General features: G+C 44.0%; 1 protein-coding gene and 1 pseudogene across 1 annotated transcript; one reads left to right on the plus strand and one right to left on the minus strand.

The window, feature by feature from the left end:
• Nucleotides 1-7,466: 7,466 nt before the first annotated feature.
• On the minus strand, nucleotides 7,467-9,667 carry LOC116394729 (zinc finger BED domain-containing protein 4-like). Its single transcript, XM_031868014.1, has 2 exons — nucleotides 8,889-9,667; nucleotides 7,467-8,700 (listed from the first exon to the last, which is right to left on the minus strand). The coding sequence occupies exons 1-2, from the start codon at nucleotides 9,154-9,156 to the stop codon at nucleotides 8,234-8,236; spliced, it is 735 nt and encodes a 244-aa protein (XP_031723874.1). The 5' UTR covers nucleotides 9,157-9,667; the 3' UTR covers nucleotides 7,467-8,233.
• A 9,655-nt stretch (nucleotides 9,668-19,322) lies between these two features.
• Nucleotides 19,323-25,181, plus strand: LOC116394499 (piggyBac transposable element-derived protein 4-like; annotated as a pseudogene).
• The last annotated feature ends 542 nt before the right edge of the window (nucleotides 25,182-25,723 follow it).

Here is a 25,723-nt window from a genome sequence, read left to right on the forward strand (position 1 = left end):
CTCTGAAAGTTAAGGAAACAATTGTAAAGGATGTAGTCTGTAACACTGGCAAGAAATCCTTCAGCTTCTTTAAGTGTAGGAATAGATTTTACGACAAGGGCTTTCTTAATTCTTACATGATGTGTAATTATGGAAAAATGTCCTTGAGCTGTTTGGTTCCGAAGAAATGTTTGAGAGTGAAGAAAAAGGTAGATTCACAGAAAAGAGTCCAAACGGGAGAGAAACGATTTGGATGTGATGTTTGTGGGAAAAGATTTACACTGAAGGGAAATCTGAAGAAACACATGAGATTTCACACAGGAGAGAAACCATTTGGATGTGATGTTTGTGGGAACAGATTTACAGTGCAGGGAAGTCTGAAGACGCACATGAGAGTTCACACAGGAGAGAAACTATTTGGATGCGATGTTTGTGGGAAAAGATTTAGAGAACAGGGAAGTCTGAAGAGACATACAAGAGTTCACACAGGAGAGAAACCATTTGGTTGTGATGTTTGTGGGAAAAGATTTACACAGCAGGGAACTGTGAAGACACACATGAGAGTTCACACAGGAGAAAAACCATTTGGTTGTGATGTTTGTGGGAAAAGATTTACAGAGCAGGGACATCTGAAGACGCACATGAGAGTTCACACAGGAGAGAAACCATTTGGATGTGATGTTTGTGGGAAAAGATTTACAAAGCAGGGACATCTGAAGACACACATGAGAGTTCACACAGGAGAGAAACCATTTGGATGTGATGTTTGTGGGAAAAGATTTAAAGTGCAGGGACATCTGAAGACACACATGAGAGTTCACACAGGAGAGAAACCATTTGGATGTGATGTTTGTGGGAAAAGATTTAAAGGACAGGGAAGTCTGAAGAGACATACAAGAGTTCACACAGGAGAGAAACCATTTGGATGTGATGTTTGTGGGAAAATATTTACAGAGCAGGGAAATCTGAAGAAACACATGAGAGTTCACACAAGAGAGAAACCATTTGGATGTGATGTTTGTGGGAAAAGATGTACAGAGCAGGGAAATCTGAAGAAACACATGAGAGTGCACACAGGATAAAAATGTATCTTCACTTTTTTTGTGAAAGATGAATTAACGAAATATGTTTGTAGGAACCACTGCAGTTGTCATTGTCTTATATTTTCTGCTTTGTTTGTAAATGAAAAGAAAGGGGAAGTTTTTTTCCAAACATTATATAATTAATTATTTAACATTCACAGCAATGACAACAAACAGGGATGGTGGAAACAAAAAGGAACCAAAGACTCTGTTCATCAGGGGAGATATGTCTATTTAATATGCAACATTTAGTGTAATGTTTTATTAATACATATTCAAACTGATTGTATTTAAAAAGTGTAATAGGGGGAACAGTAGACCTTCTGTTTGAAAGGAAAGTACATCAATGTGTTTGTTTTTTCTTTCTTGGTGTGTTACTGAAACTTGTAACCTTTTTTTTTTAAACAGACCCATAACTTTTTGTATTTCCTAGAAATCTGATGAAATGTTACTAATAATAACTCCTCCCTAAATGATAGTTGTCATCGGGAAAGTATGAATCGTCTTTTTTACTTTTGTCTACAGGTCAGCATTCAGTTTAACATCTTTTTCCTGAAATAAATGAAGAGAAAGATCAAACATGTGATGGTAGTTTGTTTGTTTTATGTTTGGTTTCATTAGATCATACAATCATTCAGGAAATTTCAGACAAGTTATGGTTATTTCAATCAGGAGAGAGTTTACTAGAATTTAACAAGTTATTTTAAATGCATAAAATATGAACAGTGCAAAGCTTTGGGCGATTGGACTCCATCCTGAAGTAGGATAACCAAGGGGTAGTGATGCTGAGGTCAGATAAAGCTTAATCCCACAAAAAAGATTTCTACATTGCCACTGGATCATTCACCAGCAGGCGCTATGTGCAAAAGTAACCGGCTTTAATCATGTGATGATAGAAAAATATCAGAGATGTGATACCTCTGACTTTCAAATGTTGAAACAGATTAACAGAAATAAAAGTTGCATGTTTAAATATATATGTGTAGCTATCATCATTGTTGTGGAAATCATTCTTAATAATTATTGTGAGGAATAATTAACTGACATGTGATCAAACAGTCTCTTCACATATATTATTATTATTAAAATGCGATCTGTGCAACTTTGTTATTCAGGAAGTTTGTATCAAATAAGTAGCCCTTCGTACAACTCGGTACCCTTGAAGTAGCTCTCAGTTTAAAAAAGGTTGGTGACCCCTGCTGTAAATGGTGTCAATTTTTGTTTGGAAAAATGAAAGAAAAGAGTTGCATTTGTTCACTGTGAAGGATGTGGAGGTGTTGTCCTTGGGTTTGAGAAGCTTGTTTATTGTGGAGAAGAGAGCCTTTGGGTTAGAAGAGCCAGAGTGTATGAGGTGTGAGTAGTAGGTGGACCGGGCTGAAATGAGAGCGTCTTTGTATTGTTGAAGGTAGTCGGAGAGGGCTTGGAGATGTACTGTTAAACCGGTTTTCTTGCAGAGTCTTTCAAGCTGGCGCTTTCGAGATTTCATCTGGTGGAGTTCGGGAGTGTACCAGGGAGCTGGAGTGTGTGAATGAGACAGTTTTGGTTTTGATGGGAGCCAGCTGATCAAGACAGGAGGAGAGTGTGTTATTGTAGTAGTTTACAAGATCGGAGGGATTATCAGACAGCGGGGCAGGGGAGGCAGACATGGTACTGGCAAGAGAGGCTGAAAGAGTTGTGGGGTAGATAGATTTGAGATTTCTGAAGGATATGTTGCACTTAGCTTTTGGGATGGGGATAGGGATGTCAATGTCCATGGTGATAGCCAGGTGGTCAGAGATGTTGAGGTTGAGGCTGGAGAGTGAGACCAGTGGAGCAGACCAGATCCAGGATATGACCTCGGCTGTGGGTGGGGAAGTTGATATGTTGTGTGAAGTTGAAGCATTGTAGTAGTTCCAGGAATTCTGTCGTAGATTTACAGTCAGTGTTATCAATGTGGGTGTTAAAATCACCTAGGAGGAGACGAAGGTGAGATGGCATATAGCTGAGTCAAAAAATCTGAAAAGTCAGAGAGAAAGGAGGGATTTGGCTTGGGGGGGACGGTAGATTACAGCAATAACCAAAGGAGTGGGACCAGAGAGTTTGAAGGCAAGGTGTTCAAAAGAATGAACGGCAGGAATGGGAATAGTGGTTGTGTTAATGTCCTTCCTGTAAACAGCAGCAACACCACCTCCCCGCCCCTCAGGACGAGGTTTATCAATGTATGTGAATCCTGTGGGAGTGGTCTGGTTTAGTGAGTCCAGGGGTTCATGCCATGTTTCAGTGAGGCAGAGAAAATCAAGGTTACTGTCCGTTATGAATTCATTCAGAATGAGGCTTTTATTGTTGAGTGAGCGAGTGTTGAGCAAAGCCAGTTTCAGGTGACGTTGCTTTGTGATAGGCTGCGAGGACTGAGGAAGGGGACGGAGATTGGACAGATTCACGTGTTGTTTGTTGTGGTGACGTAACAAGGAAGTTCGGGTGCGACAGGACCAGAGGGATGGGATGGAGTTTGGGGACGTGAAGTTGTAAGTCAACATGCGGCCAGAACCTGTGTGAAGAATAGCCTCGGCGAAGTATTCCATGTTCTTTGAGAATGTCCATGCAGTCCGGACGCAGGTGGTTGTTGAAGTTGTGAAGATCTGACATGGAGTACAGCGGCGGCATGGTCCGGTTGGGGAGTGCTAGCATTACCTGGTGACCAAGAGCCGGCTGTCCGTGAGAGGAGAAGCGATGTGCTACCCAGGAGTATCAACGGGATGATCCACAGCATAACAGCAGCAAGACGCCAACAGTCCGGTGAGGAAGGAGTGGTGGCCTGGAGGGGCTACCAGCCTATTTGCTGGACGATCCTGCCCGGAAAATGGGAGGTCTGGTGCAGCTGTGGCTAGTGGAGAAGACCAACCTGAGCCTGCTAACCGCGCCGGGATGGAAAGATCCCGGCAGGATAAACAGGTGTGCTCGTGCTGGCCGCTCGTGTTGGCAAGCAATGTAGCAGGCAGGGAAGCGATGTAGCGCTGTGGACCAGACCCGGGAGTCCTGTGGCTAGCACGGAGGTAGCTTTGGCAGATGGAGACGGTAGGTTGATCTGGTGTGGCTAATCCAGTGAAGATGTTTGAGTAGATTGGATGGTAGACGGCAATATCTAGCCGCAAACAAGCAGCTCAACTATATCGGTCAGGTTTTTAGTGTTGGGATCTATTTAAACAGCAAAATTTAACAAAATGAACAATCAAGTACGGAGCGGCAGCCAAGACTTGCCAGCATCCGCCATCTTGGACATGATTTGGACATCAATCTTTGTACGTGCGCGCGCGATCGTCTCGTTACAGGATCGTGACGAGCGGTGAACAGCTGTTTGTGTGGCGTCTCTTCAGTCTATTCACCTACATTACCCTGGGTCCTAAGTCCCTCCAAGTACTGCTTCTTATCACCCTCTATGTACCAACGTACATTTATAACAAATACCACACATATTACACAGCAATCAGCGTTTCATATGTGTCTGACCAAAATAGCAAAAAAAGCTAAAAATATTTTTTTTGGAGTTTTTAAAGTTTTTTTGTTTGGAATATGTATAATAATCATGCCATCTAGTTATCGCTACTGACAATTTAACAAACATAAAAACATGACGTAGATAGGTTTGCAGTTTTCAAGGTGTATATTTCAAATTGCAGCTATTACACACATGAAGATAAAGGGAATACTGCTGTTAAAAAGCACCTTATTTGTTTAAAGTGTTTGCAAACCAAATGTTATTGCCCTTTTGTTCATATAGCAGTACTTTTAGAATAAAAGTGCGCAATACTTTTGAATTCATATTGAACTTTCCGCAATACAATGCGATTAATCGCAAAAAAAACATGCGATTAAAAATTGTAATCGTTGCCCAGCACTAGTAAAAAACATTAAATTGTGAGCTCCTCAGCGAAACTATGAAGTCATGATTGATTCATCTGAGACCAACAGTCATGTGACAACCAATCAGAGAAACTTTGACTGAACTTCAGGAAGTGAACACAGAGGAGAGGAGAGGCTAAAAGTAGAGGATGTTAAAATGTAAATAGTTTATAGCCTCCATTTATTTCCACGATAACTGTTCCATTCTAACTGTGTTATTCTGCACTAAAGACATGTTCTAGTTCTCTCTACTTCTAGTCATGATGGTTATGTTTCCATAGAGGAGCAGGACTTTTATTTATTACAGATAAAAATATAACTCATCAGTTTGTTCAACATAAATAAAGTGAGGGTGTCTCGACGGATTTTACTTTAGGACAGAAACAATCTAATTCTACACGTAGTAAAAATGATAATACCGATAATATTATTGTATCAAAAATTATTTGTTCAATAAATCTAAATGTATCCGACACTTAAACAAAAACAGACTTTTGTATAAATTATCCAGTAAATATGTTATTCTGATTTTAGTTATACAGGTTATTTATTGTTATTCAAGTGTTTTTTTCAGTGTGGGATTACGACGGCATGTTCGGGACATTTTAGGTAAAGAATAATAGTAGTTACGGAGACAGGGAAATATTATGAGAAAAAACTTTAAATTTACAAAATGAAAAATGTATATTTATATCAAAAATAACATATTCTCGATTCAATTCATATATTTACAAAAAAAAACGAACATCTGAGATTATTAGATCATAATTTTGCAAATATTATTTTTCACCCTTCTCTCTGTGACCAGACACCTGAGGTCTCTCCTCTCTGTATTTACCTGCTGAAGGTTTCCGTCTCATCAGTTGACATCATGGCCGAGCCGGATGGAGACCCAGCAGGTCTCTGCAGACCATGAAGGTCTTCACTGCTGCTCTGAGGATCCTCTCCGCTCTGAAACAAGAGTTCAAAGTTCACATCTCACATTTTAACGATCGGGCCGGTTTCTCTTCATTTATTTTTTTCCTGAAATCACAGTCTCAGCTCTCATCTTTGACATTCTGACTTTTTAAAATTAGAAATGATAGAAAAAAAGCTTCCTGTGGTTCCACAGAGTTCTCATTTAATCTAATTTGCATTAATTTCATTTTCATTTAATGTCTATTATATTAAATTTTAACTGAATGTCCATTCAAATTAATTTAAACTATATAAAATTAAATTTAAATTGAATGTCCATTAATTTAAATTAAATTAAAAAATGCACATTAGATCGACATTTCAGTTCTCATCTCAATGTAAATGTTCCACCGTTAGCTAGAGCTAATTTTCTACCTCATATTACATTACATTACAGTCATTTAGCAGACACTTTTATCCAAAGTGACTTACAGTAAGTGTATTCAACATAGGTATTCAAGAGACCTACTAGACACCAGAAGTCATAAGTGCATCTCCTCTTTTAAACAAGCATCTAAGAGCATAACCCAGAGCCAAAGTACAGTGCAAAAACAAACAAAAACAATAAGTGCAACAAACTAGTATGAATACAATAAGTGCTAAGTGGAAGGCTCAGGGTAGCACTTCTTGAAGAGGTGAGTTTTCAGCATGCGCCGAAAGATGGGCAGCGACTCTGCTGTCCTGACGTCAGTGGAAAGTTCATTCCACCACTGTGGGGCCAGGACAGAAAACAGCTGTGACCGGGTCGATCGGCCGCAGGGACCTCTGAGCGACGGGGCAACCAATCGCCCCGACCAATATTAGTACACAAACCAGAGGAAATGTGTATATGTATGTTTATTAACTGTAGAATTTATATGTAATGAACAACAATAAAAAGTCTAGATTAAGTTATTTTGAGTGTTGATGGAGCTGCTACAATCTTAGCTTAGCATAACATTTTTCCCGCATTAATTAATTAACACCGTAAACTAACGCAAGAACGGCCGGTCAACCGGCGGTGAACAGCTGTTTGTGTGGCGTGGCTTCCGTCACTTCCTGTTTCCTTCACTTCCTGTTTCCTTCACCTACTGGGTCCTAAATCCCTCCATGTATCAACGTACATTTAGAACAAATACCACACATATTACGATCAGCGTTGCATATGTGTCTGATCAAAATACCCAAAAAAGCAAAAAATAAACGATTCATTTAAATTATGCTTTTAGAGTTTTTAAAGTGTTTTGTTTGTAATATGTATAATAATCATATCATTTAGTTATCGCTTCTGAGAATTTAACAAACATAAAACATGACGTATATAGGTTTGCAGTTTTCAAGGTGTGTATTTCAAATTGCATCTCTTACACACATGAAAATAAAGTTGTGAACACCGGCTGAATATCTATTATCAGCATCATAACTGTATTTTAACTGCTACTGTGTAAAGGGAATACTGCTGCTAAAAAGAACCTGATGTGTTTAAAGTGTTTGCAAACCAAATGTTATTGCACTTTTGTTCATATAGCAGTACTTTTAAAATAAAAGTGGGCAATACACTACTTTTGAATTAAAAATTGTAATCGTTGCCCAGCACTAGTATAAAGGCTTTGATTACTATAGGGTTTGCTTGGCCCCACAAAATGTTACAATATATGAAGGAATCAGAATGCATGAAACAGTTGCAGAATGTAAACAATTTTTATCATGCAAAGTGCAAACTGCAACGTAGTTAAAACAGAACTTAAAAATAAATAGATATGACAACAACTTAAACATGGCTTCCTTTCCAAAACAAAATATTTTAAAATTGTTGTATAAACACTATAAACTGACCTAAAATACTCAAAGTATTTAAATATTCCAATAGATATTTCTCAAACGTTAAGAAACAAGCCTGGTATAGATTCACATTATCCTTCAAGCTACAGTATTCAAAGGTGGTGGCATTTCCACCACTCCAATGGGTCAGTGTCACTGTTGACCTCCACGGCCTGCAGGTAGCTTCTCGGCTCCACTTTAACAGTCTCCTCGTCTGAGAGAGTTGCTCCTCTGCTCTGAGCTGTGCTGCTGGCCAAACTCTTTTTTATTTTTACTTCAGGTTCAGCTGCTGCTGCTGCTACAGCCCTTGGGAGTGCTGATGAAGTGCCAGTGGTGTCTGCCTGTTGCTCTGTCAGCAGTGATTTTATCTCTTCTACTGCTCTAGCTTTGATTTCATCAACCTTTTCATTCCTGATGTAGGTAGTTTTGAAGCAGGGATCAAGAAGAGAAGCCATGTCTAGCAGGTCATCTGTGCCAGGATCTGAGTACTTTTCATTCAAGTAGGTTAGAATGGTCTAACCTACTTAGACCATTCACTACTTGACCAAGGACATAGTCTTCATGTCCTTGGTCAGTTGAGTGTCATTTTCTCCCTCAGCAAGAATGGTTTCATTGAAGAGATGGAGTACTGGCTTGAGGTATGAGACACTAACATAGCATTCACCAGACAAGGCATCTGTGAACTCCTGAAGTGGGCTCAACACCTTGTTTACTGACTCCAGCACATCCATGTCCTGCCAGCTGGGCACCAAGTGCCTTGTTTTCTTGTCAGCTTTAAACACCTGACTTATGGCTCTCTCCTGCTCAGTCAGTCTTTGGATCATCTTTTGTCGTGATCCCCACCTAGTAGGCGTCTCTGTTGTGAGCTGGTGCTTTGGCAGGCCAAGTTCAGCCTGAGCAATGGCCAGGTCCCTCTTCCTTTTCCAGGAGTACGAGAAGGCACCAACAATTCTTTTGCACACACCGACTGCACGTTCTATGCGGGCATCTTTTACACTTCTCTCTGTAAAACCAACAAACACAATGTTTAATACTTTTTTGCTATTAAGAAATATTATTCAAACGTTAATAAAAACACCACCCATTTTTGAAAACATCACACAATTTTAAATATTTACTACTTTTAGGCTATTAATAATATAATTACTTCAAAAAACAAATTCTTTAATTACTACAAATATTCATATTTACCTATGGCAAGGTGAAGCCTGTGTCCAAAGCATTGGAGTCTTCTCCAATTATTCAGCTCGACTGCCTTGACGATGTTGGCCCCACTGTCAGTTGTTAGGGCCACCTGCCTCTCCTCTCCCAGTCTCCAGGACTCAAGTGCCTCTCTCAAGCCTTGTGCAATTATTTCTCCGGTGTGGTCGTCCGGGAAATACGACGTTTGCAAAGAGTGGTTGCACAACTCCCAGTCATCACTGATGAAGTGCACCGTTATGCTCAGGTATGGCTCCATTGTGCGACTTGACCACAGGTCCGTTGTTGTCGAAAAGTGGGCGACTGTACGTAGCTCCGCTTCCAGCTTGCTTCGGTGTTGTACTTTCGCCCCGGTATGACGTACCTTGGATCCAGCGTTTCAACCATTGCACTGAACCCGTCTTTATCGACTGTCTGCAGCGGGACCATGTCCTTGCAGAGGTGGATCATTATTGCGTCTGTAATTTCACGCCACCGCTTGCTTTTTTTGTCATAAGCGCTGCCTCGAGCAAATGCCTCTTGAAGCGATGTCTGACCCTTTGGCTTCACTGATTCACTCGGACTGGTTGACGGCCTCGAATCCGAGGACCGTAATTGCATACACTCTTCGTATTCCAACACATGTTTTCAGCTGAGGTGATGGAGTAAATTGCTAGTGTTGCCTCCAGAGGCAACAACAGCGGCTCGACAAACTTTACAATATATTGTATTTTGATCTATGTTTGATATTTTAAAACCAAAAAACCTCCAAACAGCAGACACAGCTCCTCTCTTGGGCACAAATTGTACTGGTGCATCTCCGGTCTCTCTCTGTTCCTCCTGCATCGCTATTTTCTGTTCTTTAATGTCGCGACAGAGCTTCTTCTAGCTGTTAACAGACCCAGTGTACCCAGCATGCAGTTCGGCGGGGTAATTTTATAAATGTACAATTATTAGTGTTACTAATTGTTTATGTGTCACAAACTGTTGTGTCGTGGTGTTTTGCGCTGTTAAAGAGCGTTAATTGCGGGTTATTAATTGTTGTTAAAAAAGTTATGGCCATGATATCGTACGGGAAATTGAAACCGGTATACCGGCTACCGGTCAGCCCCACTATGCCTGCACAGTTTTGACACTTCTACTTTGTACTGTTTTTCTCCATGGTCGTCTCTTTCTACGTGTATTAGCGTGCAACTGTCTGAACCCTGGATAGGCCGGTTTGAACTTAAATGGCAATGCTGGCTTAGGTCCTGGTCTAGCATGGGTTAGAATATGTGTGGTTGCGTCGTACTCATCTGATTCATGGTTTCTGGCTCTCCTCCAGGATGGCTGAGTCACCGTCTGGGCGCTGACCTGCATGGTCTGTGGTGTCACAGGTTTCACCACCATCAGTCTCTCCTGCTCCACGCTTCCTAACAGCGTCCACATCAAAACGCCATTCGTTTCAACACATGTTCCAGGCTTACCTTGTTAGTCATTTTTTTCTGACTTCGCACTGCCCTTGGTTTTGTCTTGGACTTTCGTGCAATGGCTCAAGTGATACCACGTTGTACTTCTTTCGACCTGGACCGCTGTTGGCATTGCTCGCACCACTCTATAGGGACCTTCCCGCCTTGGCTCGTGCCACTTTCGTTGGAAGACTTTAACGTACACCTGGTCCCCTGGTACCACTGGTTTCTTGGGCTTCTGGTTGGAGCCTGGCTCTTTTCCCTTCTCCTGCAAGTAGATGGATCTATGTATGGCAGTGAGTTGCTTCATATAGACTTTTAACTCTATTTGCAGCTGCTCAAGTGGGGGTTCCTTGTAGGGGCCTCTTAGTTGAGGTGCGGCCATAGGTCTACCTGTCAGCATTTCATGCGGGGTTAGGTGCATGCTCCTGTGAGTTTGCATGCACAAGTGGCAAAGCATCCACCCAGTTTAGCTTAGTGCTTGCACAGGTCTTATTCAACTTTGCGTTATTCTGTTCCACTAAACCTTGACTTTGTGGGTGGTACACGGCCCCCAACCTCCGTTTGATTGTCAACTGTTCTAAAATCCCCGTGGCTACTTTCTGCACAAATGCTGAACCATTATCTGAGTTTATTTCTGATGGTATGCCAAATCGTGGGAAGACTTCCTTTGTCAGAAACTTGACAACAGTTTCAGCTCCTAGGTTTTTTGATGCAGTTGCTTCCACCCAGGGACTGAATTGATCAATTACCACTAGCATGTAGCGCTTTCCATATGTTGATTTTATCATGTCTACATAGTCTATGACAAAGTGTTTGAACGGCCCTTCGGGGACTGGGATGTGTCCCATCTGTGTTTTTATGCTTTTCCGCACATTGTTTTGAGCACAGATTTCCCTTTACACTGACCAACATATCCAGTTAGACGCTGTAGGGCAGCCTAGAGGGATTCCAGAGGAGTTCCAGGCGAGATTAGGCTGGATTTGAATCAATACTGCCCTGAATTACTATTGAGAAGAGAACTAAGGTATAAAAGTCAGACGTAAAAACTCTGACATTTTGGATCTGTTGTGAACTTGTCATTTTGAGCACAAGAATAAACGGTCCCCGCTGGTTGCAACTCCAAGAATTGCGTCTCTCCTCTTCATTCTGCCACAACACCTCCACCAGGGTTGTCCCTTGTCACCAATCCTTTGTTTATGATTTTCACGGTCAGGATTTAAAGGCACAGCCGGGAGCAGAAGAGGACGGTTTGGGGACCTCAGAATTGCGTCTCTGCTCTTAGCAGATGATGTGGTTCTATTGGCTCCTTCAGAACCTGATCTTCAGCACGCACTGGGGTGGTTTGCAGCCGAATGTGAAGTTTAGGGACAAGAGTCAGAACCTCCAAGGCCATGGTCCTTTCCTGGAAGACTATGGATTGCACCCTCAGCTTTGGGAGTGAGTCCCTGCCCCAAGTGAAGGCAGTATGTCGGTATCTCAAGTTCTTGTTTACAGTGAGGATGAAATAGAGCGTGAGATGGACAGGGGGTTTAGTGCGGGCGTTGTGTCGGACAATTGTGGGGAAGAGGGAGCTGAGCCAGAAGGCTAAACTCTCAATTTAACCAGTCTATCTACGGTCCGACCCTCACCTATGGTCATGAGCTTTTTGTAGTGATCGAAAGAATGAGATCGTGATTACAATCTGCTGAAATGAGCTTCCTTCGTAGGGTGGCTGAGCTAAGCCTTACAGATAGGGTGAGGAGCTTAGACATCTGGAGGGAGCTTGGAGTAGAGCTGCCGCTCCTTCACGTGGAAAAGGGCCAGCTGAGGTGGTTTGGAGAACTGATCAGGATCTTCCTGGACGCCTCCCTTTAGAGGTTTTCTGGGCACATCCAACTACGGTACCAAGAACACGCTGGAGAGATTATTGATCTGGATTGGCCTGGGAACACCTTGGGGTTCCCTAAGACGAGCTGGAAAGCATTGCTGTAATACTCTTTAATTTACATCTTGGTTCAGCCTACGGAGCCTCTCTGATATTACTGTATTACCTTCATAAGTATAGACACAAATTAAAACCCTGCAGCACTTTACAGCCATATTTCACTGTTTGTCGTATTTGCAGACGAGCCGTGGACAGTAGATAAGGACACTTGTATTTACATATGAGAGAAAAACGCTCCCACTACGTCTGTAGCGAGTGGAAGAAGATATCTGCTGTCGCACATTGACTCAACTCCAAAATACGGCTCTCAATAAAGTACTGCCATTCTTAAAGTAACGGTACTAATGAAATGGGGTATTGAACCGTTTTTTAACGGGAGGGTATTGCGACACTTATTTAGTATTGGTCTGATGTGTGACACTAGATCTCAGTAACATAATGTAATGATACCAGAGACATGAGTGTGACCTCACAGTTGTCCATAATGTTCTCCCTGCAGATGTCCAGCTGCTATTGGTGATGAAAGAAGATATTCCCCCTGAGGGGAGCCCCAGCCTGGACCAGGAGGACCAAGAGCTCTCTGCATAAAAGAGGAGTAAGAGGACCAAGAGCCCCTCTGCATAAAAGAGGACCAAGAGCCCCTCCGCATAAAAGAGGACCAAGAGCCCCTCCGCATAAAAGAGGAGCCAAAGGAACTCTGGACCAGTCTGGAGGCAGATCACCTCAAAGGGCTGGAGGAGGCAGATGTCACCAGGTTCCTATTCAATACTGTGCTTTTGGAGATTGAAGATGACGATGAGATACTTCAATCTTCACAGCTTCATCATAGCCAAAAGGAGGATAACAGAGAGGCAGAGCCTCCAGCCAGCAGCTCAGCTACTGGTGTAGAGGACTGTGGAGGATCAGGACCAGCCGGGAACCTAGATCCAGATCGTCATGCACAACCGAATGCTAATGATGAAATGGTTTCTGACTCCTCTGAGACGGAAGTCAGTTATGATGATTGGCAAAAGCCTTTGTTAGATTCTGGATCTGAAACAGAGGAGAGTGACAGTGATTGGAAGGAGACCAGGGCACCAGATTCTGCTACACATGCTCTGAAAGTTAAGGAAACAATTGTAAAAGATGTAGTCTGTAACACTGGCAAGAAATCCTTCAGCTTCTTCAAGTGTAGTCATATATTTTACTACAAGGGCTTTCTTAAGAGACACATGATGTGTAATTATGGAAAAATGTCCATGAGCTGTTTGGTTCCGAAGAAATGTTTGAGAGTGAAGAAAAAGGTAGATTCACAGAAAAGAGTCCAAACGGGAGAGAATCGATTTGAATGTGATGTTTGTGAGAAAATATTTACACTGAAGGGACATCTGAAGACACACATGAGAGTTCACACAGGAGAGAAACCATTTGGATGTGATGTTTGTGGGAAAAGATTTACAGTGCAGAGAAACCTGAAGAAACACATGAGAGTTCACACAGGAGAGAAACCATTTGGATGTGATGTTTGTGGGAAAAGATTTACAGTGCAGGGAAGTCTGAAGGAACACATGAGAGTTCACACATGATAAAAATGTATCTTTTCACTTTGTTGTGAAAGATAAATTAACCTAAATGTGTTTTCATTTTCTTATATTTTCGTTTCTGTTTGTAAATGAGAAGAAAGGGGAAGTGTTTTCCAAACATTATGCATATCTTAATTACAGTTAAAGCAATGACAACAAACAGTAGGTCTGTGATGGCGGAAACTAAAAAAGGAACCAAAGACTCTGTTCAGAGGAAAATGTTTATTTAAATGCAACATTAAGTTTAATGTCTAATCTATACATATTCAAACTGATTGTATTTTATAAGTGTAATAGGGGGGAATAGGAGACCCTTCGTTCATTTCTTCTTTCTTGGTGTGTTACTGAAACCTAACACTTTTTTTGACGGACTCATAACTTTTTGTATTTCCTAGAAATCTGATGAAACATAATTCCTGTGATTCTTTAAACCAGTTTGTGTCTTTGGTGCAGAGCTTGTTACATTGCTTGGCTTTTGTTTTTGACTCTTTACTAAGCGTGTATTCCGCTGGATACCTGTTTTGCCCCGTTTGAGACCAATCCTCAGTAAAACTTAGATTTTTGCTACACCCATTCTCTACTGTTTATTTTTTAGCAATATCATACAACTGAAGTTTAAACTTTCCTATTATTTAGTAAACTGCTAAAATATGTATTTGTGTGACATTAAAGTTACTTTTTGAAGTCCCCTTCCCTCAGACTCATTTTGGTTCGTAACTGCTTTTGTTTCACGGGGACAGTTATGAGTGTAACGGTGACTTTGAGAGAGGGAAGGTGGGTGTTTATTACCTCACCTACTTGCTTTGTTCACTGGAAGACAAACTGCAGCCGTGACCATGTTGCTCACAGCCAAACAGCGACTGAAACTGTTCAGGAAGTCCCACTGTGGACAGCTCCTGGTGCTGACTCTCCTATATAGAGACCGATGTCCTCCATTGCCGTGTTTCACAAGATAAAAAAAATCACTCAATTGAAGTATGTTGGGGGACAAAACGGAAATTTATATAACTTCTCACCTCAACCAGTTGTCTCCTTTTGGGTGGGGACAGTATATCAACTTTGCACAGTTTGCAAACTTCAATGTATCCCAGAAGATGTTTGTGTAATCACATGAATTCATCTTTCATTAGTGTCTTTCTGAACTGTGTCCTGGCTGTTTTTCACATTTAAAGCTGTCATCGGGTACACGGTGAAATCCTTTAAACACCACTAGAGTTATTGTTCTGGTTTATAAGTGAGCAGGAGAAGCAAAGCAAATTGTATTTGTATATTTAAACTAGGGCTGCAACTAACGATTATTTTAATAATCGATTAATCGGACGATTATTTCTTCGATGAATCGGATAAAAAAAACAAAAAGCATTAATTTCCAACCCTTTATTCAAAAACAGAACTGATCTTCAGAAAGTGCACAAACAGGTTGCTGCTTGAACATCCCTGAGCTGTTAAAGTAATAATTAAAAAAAAATGAATCCTACAGGATTCTGTAGTGATTTACCCTGCTGTTGAACATCCTTCCTCCTCATCAAGGACTCCAACATGATGTTTACGTTGTTGAATCAGGAAATAAATACTGTAGCCATCTGTGTTCACCCAGAGCTCTACGATACCTCATATCAATAGAGACCGGACCAAACTATCTGTATAAATGTGTGTGTGTGTAAACCATATGTTACAAACAATGAATAGACGCTGCCGTATGTGGAGCTGCTACAATGTTAGCATAGCCTAGCACTGACCCATCCGAGCTCCATTGAGAAGACAAGTCGGCATCATTACGTAGTGAATACACTTCGATACAATCCACAGAGCTCCTCTGGACAATGTTATGAAACAGACATGACGGCGTTTAGTTTCCCGGGATATCTGTGACTTCCACAACACGTACTAAGCAGAAATAGAGGTTATTTTTTCCATGGTTAATGGCGGACGGTTGAACGGCTTTCAGAGCGATAAGCCACGCCCCCTCTCCGGCGCGTCCTCCAGCCTGAATGAACACAAATAGTCCCGGCGAGACTGGCGTTTGGTGTGAACACGCATTAGGTCGTACTGGTTTCTCTGCCTCCGTCATGTGTTTCAGAACAACGTTACGGGTCTCTCCGATGGTCTTTCTTCTACCTCCGCTGTGCTCCGCTCTTTTTTATACTCAAACATCTCCGCGACTTATTGAGTGACGTAATAATCGCGCGACACAACGAATCGATAATGAAATTCGATAATCGATAATGAAAACTATTTTAATAATCGATTTAATCGATTCGTTGTTGCAGCCCTAATTTAAACACACGAGACAATTTCAGAATGTTTTATATGAGGCAAAAATGCACCAGAACAACATTAAAACAGAAGGATGAGGAAATTAAAATCAAGTAAAATACAATAAATAACTTCAAATAAATAAACGTCGGCCTTCACAAAATGTTTTGGCAACACAACCATTTAGTGAGTTTTAGGTAAAGAGTGTGGCTGACGTTAACGTGCGTCGGTTTCAGTTGCCGAGTAGCACTGACCAGGCTGTTTATTTATTATTTCTAATTTTAGTTCGGTAGATAGAAAATAGTTCCGACATAAAACTGCTCACAACAAGGTCTGTAGATCATCTTCAGTAACTGGTTTCTGACTTCTAGAGAGAGGTGACTGTGGCTAAGTGGAGAGCAGGGCTGTCCTTCAATCAGGGGTTCGATCCCCGGCTGTGCTAGTCGCATGTCGATGTGTCCTTGAGCAAGACACTTAACCCCAAAATTGCTCGTGTAACTGTTCCTACGGTGTATGAAATGTGTGATAGAATCAGAATTGTAAGACGCTTTGGATAAAAATGACTGTAATGTAACGTGAGATGTTAACGTTGAGTTTTTAAAATGTATTTTTTGGGCGCTTTAGGAACCAAAAACCGAGTGTCAACTAATGTCATTATATTAGAGAGACGACAGACATCTCTACGGATGATAATCTCCAATACCAAAGGTTTACTTTAACAACAAGAGCAACAATCATGACAATAAATATGAGAACAATCACATGAACAGGAGCGCCATGTGGGATATCATCTGAAATGATAAAAAACAAAACAGCATAGTATTTATGTTGACGTGAAATAAACAAAAGTTGCTTCAATACATGTTTAGGTGTGCAGTGTTTTCTACTTACAAACAGAAGTACTGGTGAACAGCTCGTAATACAACGCCTGTATGTGCCATCATCTTCAAGTTTCAGTGAAATGTTTCCCGGGTCAGTTCTCGACGGCTCCAGGGACACGAAGACAGCGTCCTCGGAAGGTTCCAGGAGGCATGGCAACATGATGTCATTGCCCACCGTCACCTGAGATTGACCGATGACCTGAGACTGACCTAAGGGAGTGGTCTAGGACACGCCCGAGTATTGACGATCCCGGGCGCATGCGCAAACACACCCACAACTCTGACTTTATATATATTTTTTTATTACACATACTTATTGGCTAAGCGATACGAACGAGGGTGTACACTTGCGCATCTTCGCTCGTCCGAGAGAGCAGACAGTAGAGAGGAGAGACGCGAAAATGAACCCGACTCCCATGTTTCAAATGGCGAACTACCTGCAGAGGAACAGGGACAACTTTGACAAGCTGGTAGCGGCTATACGAGACTACGAACACCTACCCCTGACTTCCCATGCGAAGGCGGAGATCGGCCTCATGCGTCGGAAGCTCAGGTCCAACAAGTCGTACGCGAAATACCCAGAGACTCTGATGGAGAAGATGTGGCAGCACTTGGGCGAGGACCTCGCCCGGAACGTGATAGCCGACACACTCCGAAGCCTGGACCCCGCGTTCTGAGTGACCGATCTGGATGCGCTCAACCCCGAGGAACTCGCGGCGTGCGATCTGTTCGGAAAGCCCATCGGTTCGTCGCGTTTGAGCAGGGCGTTGCGGGACCTGCCGCGACGTGACCTGGACAGAGTGAAACTCTTGCTGTCCTGGGACCTCGTCGAGGGTTGCCAGCGTTTGCCCTTCGGAACGATCGAGAAAATGAACCCCAGGGACCTATCGAACGCGAACGTATCCGCGCAATCTCGCTCTGCGGCGTTTGTGATGCGTCTCATCTTCTCGCAAATCGACCGAACGGACCTGGCGAGCGAACTGTCCGCCTCGGTCGACGTTGCGTCGGAACGTTGACGATCCCGCCCGGCTCGACCGGTTGGACAGACGTGGCGAGGGACCGCTTTTGTTGTTTTCCTGCCCTTGTAATGCGTGTAACGAGCTGTGTAACCGTGTTTGTTGTCTAAAAACAAAAATAAAATAAGTCCTTGGGTATACCAATTGCTACGGTGTGCGAGTGTTCATTGTCAAAGTGCGAATCCCTGTGTTTAGCGTGGTCTGTGTGCGCTTGTGTGAGCCTGGTCTGTGTGCGTGTGTGTGTGCGTGCGTGCGTGTGGAAGAAACGACCGGCGGAGGATAATCGATTGTTTGTTGAAAACCCCTTCCGTTGTCCTCGGGTGGGTCAAAACAACCCGCCTCAGAGTCTCTCTCCTCGCATCTCTCTACCCTCTCACATCTCTCACTCCCGTTGTCCTCGGGTGGGTTAAAGCGACCCGCCTCAAGAGTCTCTTCCCCCCTCGCGTCTCTCTCTCCCGTTGTCCCGATGGGTCAAAGTGACCTGCCTCAAGAGTCTCTCTCCCCTCGCGTCTCTCTCTCCCGTTGTCCTGACGGGTCAAACCGACCCGCCTCAGAGTCTCTCTCCTCGCTACGCTACCTCCCGTTGTCCCGTTGGGTCAAAACGACCCGCCTCAGAGTCTCTCCCCTCGCTACGCCACCTCCCATTGTCCCGTTGGGTCAAAACGACCCACCTCAGAGTCTCTGTCCTCGCGTCTCTCTACCCTCTTACATCTGTCACTCCCGTTGTCCTCGGGTGGGTCAAAGCGACCCGCCTCAGAGTCTCTGTCCTCGCGTCTCTCTACCCTCTTACATCTCTCACTCCCATTGTCCCCGGATGGGTCAAAACGACCCGCCTCAGAGTCTCTATCCTCGCGTCTCTCTACCCTCTCACATCTCTCACTCCCGTTGTCCTCGGGTGGGTCAAAGTGACCCGCCTCAAGAGGCTCTCTCCCCTCGCTACGCTACCTCCCGTTGTCCCGACGGGTCAAAACGACCCGCCTCAGAGTCTCTATCCTCGCATCTCTCACTCCCGTTGTCCTCGTGTGAGTCAAAGCGACCCGCCTCAAGAGTCTCTTCTCTCCTCGCGTCTCACTACCCTCTTACATCTCTCACTCCCGTTGTCCTCATGTGGGTCAAAGCTAAACTCTGACTGTGCGGCCACATCCTCCAATTGCACAAGAACAAAAAGAAACCGCCAGCTTCCACCCCTCCAACATAACGTTCACCTTGAAAGATGCTGACAATGAGCTGACCGTTCCTACACAGAGGGGGCTCGGGGACAAAACCAATAACGAACCATTACTAACGTCATCTTCTCTACATGTACAGACATGTGGTGGTGGTGGTGGTGGTGGGCATCTCTCAGGTAGTTACGTAATGTCTGCGCGTTTCACTGTCAAACAGGTACTCAAGCAGATTTTGTCAAGCGACCAGCAGGACTACTGTGATTCGGAAGACCAGGTGGAGGAAGATGTGTCCGAAGAAGACGATGTGTCCGGAGAAGAAGAAGCAGGAGAAGACACAGAAGAAGACGCCGAAGGAGAAGGCGAAGAAGAAGCAGAAGACTACAACCCAGTGCAGCCCGAATCACCTTCGCGTAACCACGAAGAAGACGAAGAAGGAGACGCCGAAGAAGACGAAGAAGGAGACGAAGAAGAAGACGATTACCAAGTCGACCCATCTCAAGTGCAAAGGCGGACCTTCCTCTCAAAAAAAGGAGAAATAACTTGGTCCTCCGCTTCCTACGCGCAACACCGGGGCAGAGCTAGGCGAAATGCCACGCCGACAACCCCTGGTGGACCCACAAGGTACGCCGCGTGCGACGCCCATGACATCGCCTCTACCTTCTGCCTCTTTGTCACACTGGCAATAGAAAAAATCGTCCTGGACAACACCAATCTCGAGGGCTTTCGGAAATACGGGTGGAAAGGAATGGACAAAACCGATCTGCGCGTCTACATAGGGCTGCTAATCTTGGCCGGTGTATACAGGTCCCGGGGCGAGGCCGCAGCTAGCCTGTGGGACGCAGAGAGTGGCAGGGTGATTTTCCGTGCCACGATGCCACTCAAACTCTTTCACACGTACTCCAGACTCATCCGCTTCGACGACTGCGAGACGAGACAAGCGAGACGTGCCACGGACAAACTGGCAGCCGTGAGAGAGGTTTGGGACACGTGGGTGGAGCGGCTGCCACTCCTCTACAACCCAGGGCCTGAAGTGACAGTGGACGAGCAACTGGTTTTGTTCCGAGGTTATATTATTACAATGTAACAACATGATATACTGTCATTAGCCATATCTGTAATCCTTTTTTCAATAAAATAATATATAAATAATATAAAAGACAATATCGTCACCACCGGTTTCCGTGACACACTGATAACCAATTATTTACCCCGCCCCGCCCCACAGGCCGTTGTCCCTTCCGGCAGTACATTGATGTCACAGAGGGACTGATGGGTCTCAATGTCACATGTGACAATTACTTCACCTCTTACGAATTCACAAGGCAGCTCCTGGAGAGGAACATCACCATGGTTGGCACAGTTCGAAAGAACAAACCCGAGCTCCCCTCTACACTGCTAGCATTGAAGGACAGAGAGGTCTTGTCCTCCAAGTTCGCCTTCACGCCCATGACCACTGTGGTCTCTTACCTCCCAAAGAAGAACAAGAACGTGGTACTTCTGAGCACAAGGCACACGGAGGCCGACATTAGCGAGCGCGACGACAGGAAGCCTGTCATCATCCTAGACTACAACCACAACAAAGGAGGCGTGGACAACCTAGACAAGGTGATCGGCACGTACAGCTGCAGAAGGACGACCGCCCGCTGGTCGTGTTTCACAACATCATTGACGTGTCCTCGTACAACGCGTTCCTGATATGGCGAGAGATGAACCCCGACTGGATGCCTGGTAAGCGGAACAAGAGGAGGGTGTTCCTCGAGTAGCTGGGAAAGGCCCTTGTGACTCCGTTCATGGAAAGGAGGGAGCGTCTCCCCCGCACGGAAGCGTCCGCCGCTCTTGTGAAAGCCGTCCAGAGGGCTAGATCACGTGATCAACCGCTGCATCCAGCTGCCCCGGGCACCGCTGCGGCAACGGCGGTAGAGGAGGCTGCCACCGTTTCGCCACCCGCGGCAAGTAAGCGCAAGAAGTGTCAGATCTGCCCACTAAAGAAGGACTGTAAAACCCACACTGTGTGCTACAGGTGTAAAATATATATATGCAAAGGCTGTACACTGGCATTCTGCCCTACATGCGATAATCAGTGAAGTCCGCAAGACAGCTTCAGCCACAGGACATGGGATTTATACAGACTAAGGGCAACGGAAGGGTTAAACAACTATTTGATTTGCATTTATTTAGTGTTGCACTCCTTGACCGCTCTGTCCCGCCTTCAGTGGTCATTCTCCACAACAAAGGCTCTCCCTCTGGGGCTGCTGTATGTGAATGGGCCTTGGTCATGTTGTTCTTCTGCCTGTTTGGCCTTTTTGCAGCCGAGTTCAGACACATCGACTGCCACGCCTCGCTGTACAGAAACAAGCTCTTGTGATCGACTGCAGCCATACCTCGGTAGAAGTCAATGGTTATGTCGCAAATGCACTCAGCTGAACGCACACAAGTGCCTGTGGCTAAGAAACAATCTTAACTGCAGTTGCCATTTTGTCTTTAATGTAGTCACAATGACATTAGTTTCACAATATTTGATATACCAAACTGTATAATATATTTTTGTATTTGCAATTTTGAAAGATTTAATACTATCAGGTTTGAAAGCTGTATATTTGAATATTTGAAGTGGTATTTGAACATTTTTATCTCACACTTTGTCTCAAGTGTTTGCAAGATTTACCTTTTCCTTTTTATGTTGATCAACACATAAGGAGAGTAAAGAACACGTTATCTTTCTATTTCTTTAAAATGATGATCTGACGATTAACTGATTATTCATTTGACTGAGTCTGTAAATTGTAAACTGCAATAAATGTGCACTAACACATGGTGGCACCATTCAACTATCATTCAATCTGCACTCTCCACCTGTCAGCTGGATGTAATACAATAGAGGACGGGGAATAGAAACAGAGGATGGAGTTATGCAGGAAAGGTTTTGTTTGCAAGAGAGACAATAAAGTTTCCTTAGGGCATAATGCATAATGAGAACTGTAACCCACTATTTTATACATTTAAGCTTTTAATTTGAAGGACTTTTGCAAAACTATCTAATCAAAGCTCTGCAATACTAATGAAAATGCCTGTTAGTCCATAATATAAATCTTTTCTGCACATTGAAGTTGCCCTTCATAGCCACTGTAACTGCACTCACCAGCAGGGGCGCTGTGGAGCGGTGGCAGCTGACGATCATTAATCCGGATGGGAAAATAGAGCTCTGGTGCCGTGCCAGCATGTTTTTGGAAGATGCCTCTAGTTTAGACAGAGGTTGGACATTCAGCACAATTTGTCAGGGCTATTTGAGATGGGCAAAACAATGGAGCTCTCACAGCCATAGTGGGAGAGGTCCTCCGCTTGGCTCCGGCACCCAAACTATATCTCTCATCCAACTTCTCTGTTTATTTACACATATTGTCTCGGGGTCTGTTGCCACGGTCTCTGGTTGTACTTTGTGATCAAATTTTTCACTTTTATTGATGTCATTATAAAAATAAAAAATGACTGGGGGCATGTAAGGAAGCTTGTGCTGGGAATACATGGGCCCCCTGTGTCCTGCTGTGTCCCGACAGCATTCTTTCACATACTCCGTGCTGTGTGATCACCAGAGGGGGCTTTGACGAGCGGGCCCAGGGATCAGACGGACAGCTCGGAATTCTATGGGAATTTCTCAAGTGCTGTTGGTTACCAGTGGTTCTGCTGCAGACAGCATGCAGATTTGCTACTTACACTTGCAGTTAAACAATGCCGTCTCAGGTCTCTGATACACTTGTTTACTGCAGCTGATCGGCAACGTGAACTCTTGTGACGCCTGTATTTACTCCAAAATGCAGAGCAGCACTGGGAAGAACTTGGTTTTCTCCTACCTTGCATTCAAACTTTTGAGCCCGTTGAGGCCTCGGACATACAAGTTCACCTCAGGGTGTGAATATTTGTGTTTGAAAGTGCAATCTATCTTGGCTAGGTCTGCTGAAATGACGATATGTTCTTGAATTATACAGCAGGTCCTACAGAGGAATTCAGAGGGAAAGCGTTGGCGCCAAAATACTCTTAGCCCTGCTGTTTTCATTAGTGAGTATAAAAGGCATCTGATAAAGTAATAAAACTCATAAAATCACCTGTAGTGATGTGCAAAGACTGGGAGGCCCTTGATGTAAATGTCAGAAAAAAGGTCTGGATCCTCTATTGTTGTGTAGGAGAACATGGTTTATGTGACGCCCGGCTTATTGCTTTTGACTTTGATTCAAGAAAAGAGGTGCATGCTTTCGAGGCCTATACTGTAATCTCTCCCAACACCTGCTCGCGCTCTAGTCCCTCTTATCCCCTCAACAGCTCTCCACCAGAAACAATAGCAGGGCCTTCCTATCATGCGACGGAGCAGTCGCCTCCGAGTTCGCTATCAGAAATCGCCGCTCGGCTTCTCTGAAACAGTCTGTCAGCTCTTATCATCGGAGAGCCAAATCCTGGGCATTCCATCTCGAAAGGCCACTTCATCTGCAAGACAGCTGGATCTGCCAAACGTGAAGGTCTGGAGAGGAGTTAAGTGTTGGGCAGAATAGTTAGCGAGAAGGAGATGAAGAGGATAAAGGGGGGGGGGGCAGATACAGAAGAGAGATGGGATTGTCCAGAAGTGAGAGAGCTAGATCCAGAGATTGATCTAGAGAAGCAAGAGAAAGATTGACTGAGTGATATAGTCAGAAGAGAGAGAGAGAAAAAAGAAGAGTGGGCACCAGCAGCTGTGATCTCACCCTCCTCTACTCTCCTCTGGCAGCGGCATCCAGAAAGCTGCCCTTTCGCTGAAAAATGCCAAGCGCACCACATTCCACCGCCACACAAAGGCCCTCCCTCGTCTCAGCTGCACGGGCACAATCAGACAAGGGATAATTATATAATTAGGCTGGCTGGTGCAGACAGGGGACCGTCAGATGGTGTGTTGGTGTGTCATATTTATGTTATCAGACAATGAAGAGAGTCTGGTCTTATCAGAGGAGGCAGCAGAGTGTGTGGGGGGGCTCCAGCTGTGGCACTTAGGAACAGATTGTCTTGATAGAGAATAACGGGTCGATAGAACGACCGTCAGCATGTGGCCCGGCCGTCATCAGGGCCCGTATTGTGGCCGAGCCTTGGTGTGTGTGTGTGTGTGAAGAGGTGGGGACTTTCGGGGCTCCGACAACCAGAAACATTGAAGACCAAATTGAATGGATGGCATGGTGCTGGATGGTACTTTACTCCACTAAATGTATAAAAGTGGATATTCTCACAATCTTTTTTGATAGAATTTGTAGGCTACTACCATCATTGGAGTGGGCATGCTGGACATTTCAAACTATTATCCATTACTTTTATCTTTGAGCTAACTAGCTAATTTAACAAATTTCAGCAATTTATCTTTTGCCATTCCAACCATTGGTTCACTCCCTTTAGCCTTTTCAACTTGTATCCATTACTTTTAGTTAACTGTTTATCCAGTGCTCAATCTATTTTGACAGTTTATAATGACTATTCTTAGGTGTCTACTTTAAACATGTATCCAATAGATTACTTGTTCTGTTTTAGCTTTCTAGCTAATTTAGCTAATTTCAACCATTTGTCCACTTCTTTTAGCTGTTTCAATTATTGTCTCATACATTTAGCAACCTGCTTGATCTAGTTTAACAAAGTATCCATTACTTTTAACCAACTGTTTCAACTTCTCTGCTCGCTTGCCAACAAGTTTGCATGCCCTCTGAAAACAGGGTGGTGTTCAGGTGTTACAGCTGACTCAATACATGGATATATTTAAAAGAAATAAGTCATAATATATATTTTTTCAAATGCATTCAGTTACTCCCCAATCTGTCCATGTACCCTTAGTAACATGCTGCAGTGGGCCTACCAATCGCTGCGGTACATGACCACTAAAATTGCCAAACAGACCACCTCTTCCCTCTTGTCGAGCCAGGATCCACGCTCCCAGACGAGAATTGAGCCAGTGTCCCGCTCAGTTGGCCACCACCCAAAAATCTCCCCTCGCACCGTGGCCTTGGCTTTGGGTGTGTCTCCACTCGCACGGGACAGCACAGAATAGACTATTGTTGATCGCACAAGACAGCGAGCCAGGGGAAGAGGGAGGGGGTGGTGTTGGGCAAGGGAGATGGTGGGGGGGGAGAGAAATTAGCTTTTAACGAGCGAGCGAAAAGCACATGGACAATGAAGCATATGGCTCTCCTCCCACTTACATGCGTGTGCACTGATGCAGAGCCACTGGACATTTATCCACACACACACACGCACACGCACGCGCACACACGCACAGTGCCCAGTCTTTCTTTCGCCAAGGTTTCCACATACATGTAGTATTTTGTTTTGAGATCAACATTGTGCACAAACACCAGGCATCTGCTATGTCATCAGAAGCTAACAAGGCCATGCATGTTCACAATGATGTGTATCAAGAGACACGCAACAATGCACAAACATCAAGTAGCTTTGAAGAAAAACTTCTGCGTTTTAGGAAATAAGCTTATTCACTATCTTGCAGACAGGTACATGATCAGATCGGCACAACTACCATATATTTACGATAAATATGAAGCTACAGCCAGCAGCCCGTTAGCTTAGCTTAGCACA

The sequence above is a fragment of the Anarrhichthys ocellatus genome, unplaced genomic scaffold (assembly GCF_004355925.1).
Source record: "Anarrhichthys ocellatus isolate YVR2014 unplaced genomic scaffold, GSC_Weel_1.0 scaffold40, whole genome shotgun sequence".
NCBI classification, from domain to species: Eukaryota; Metazoa; Chordata; class Actinopteri; order Perciformes; family Anarhichadidae; genus Anarrhichthys; species Anarrhichthys ocellatus.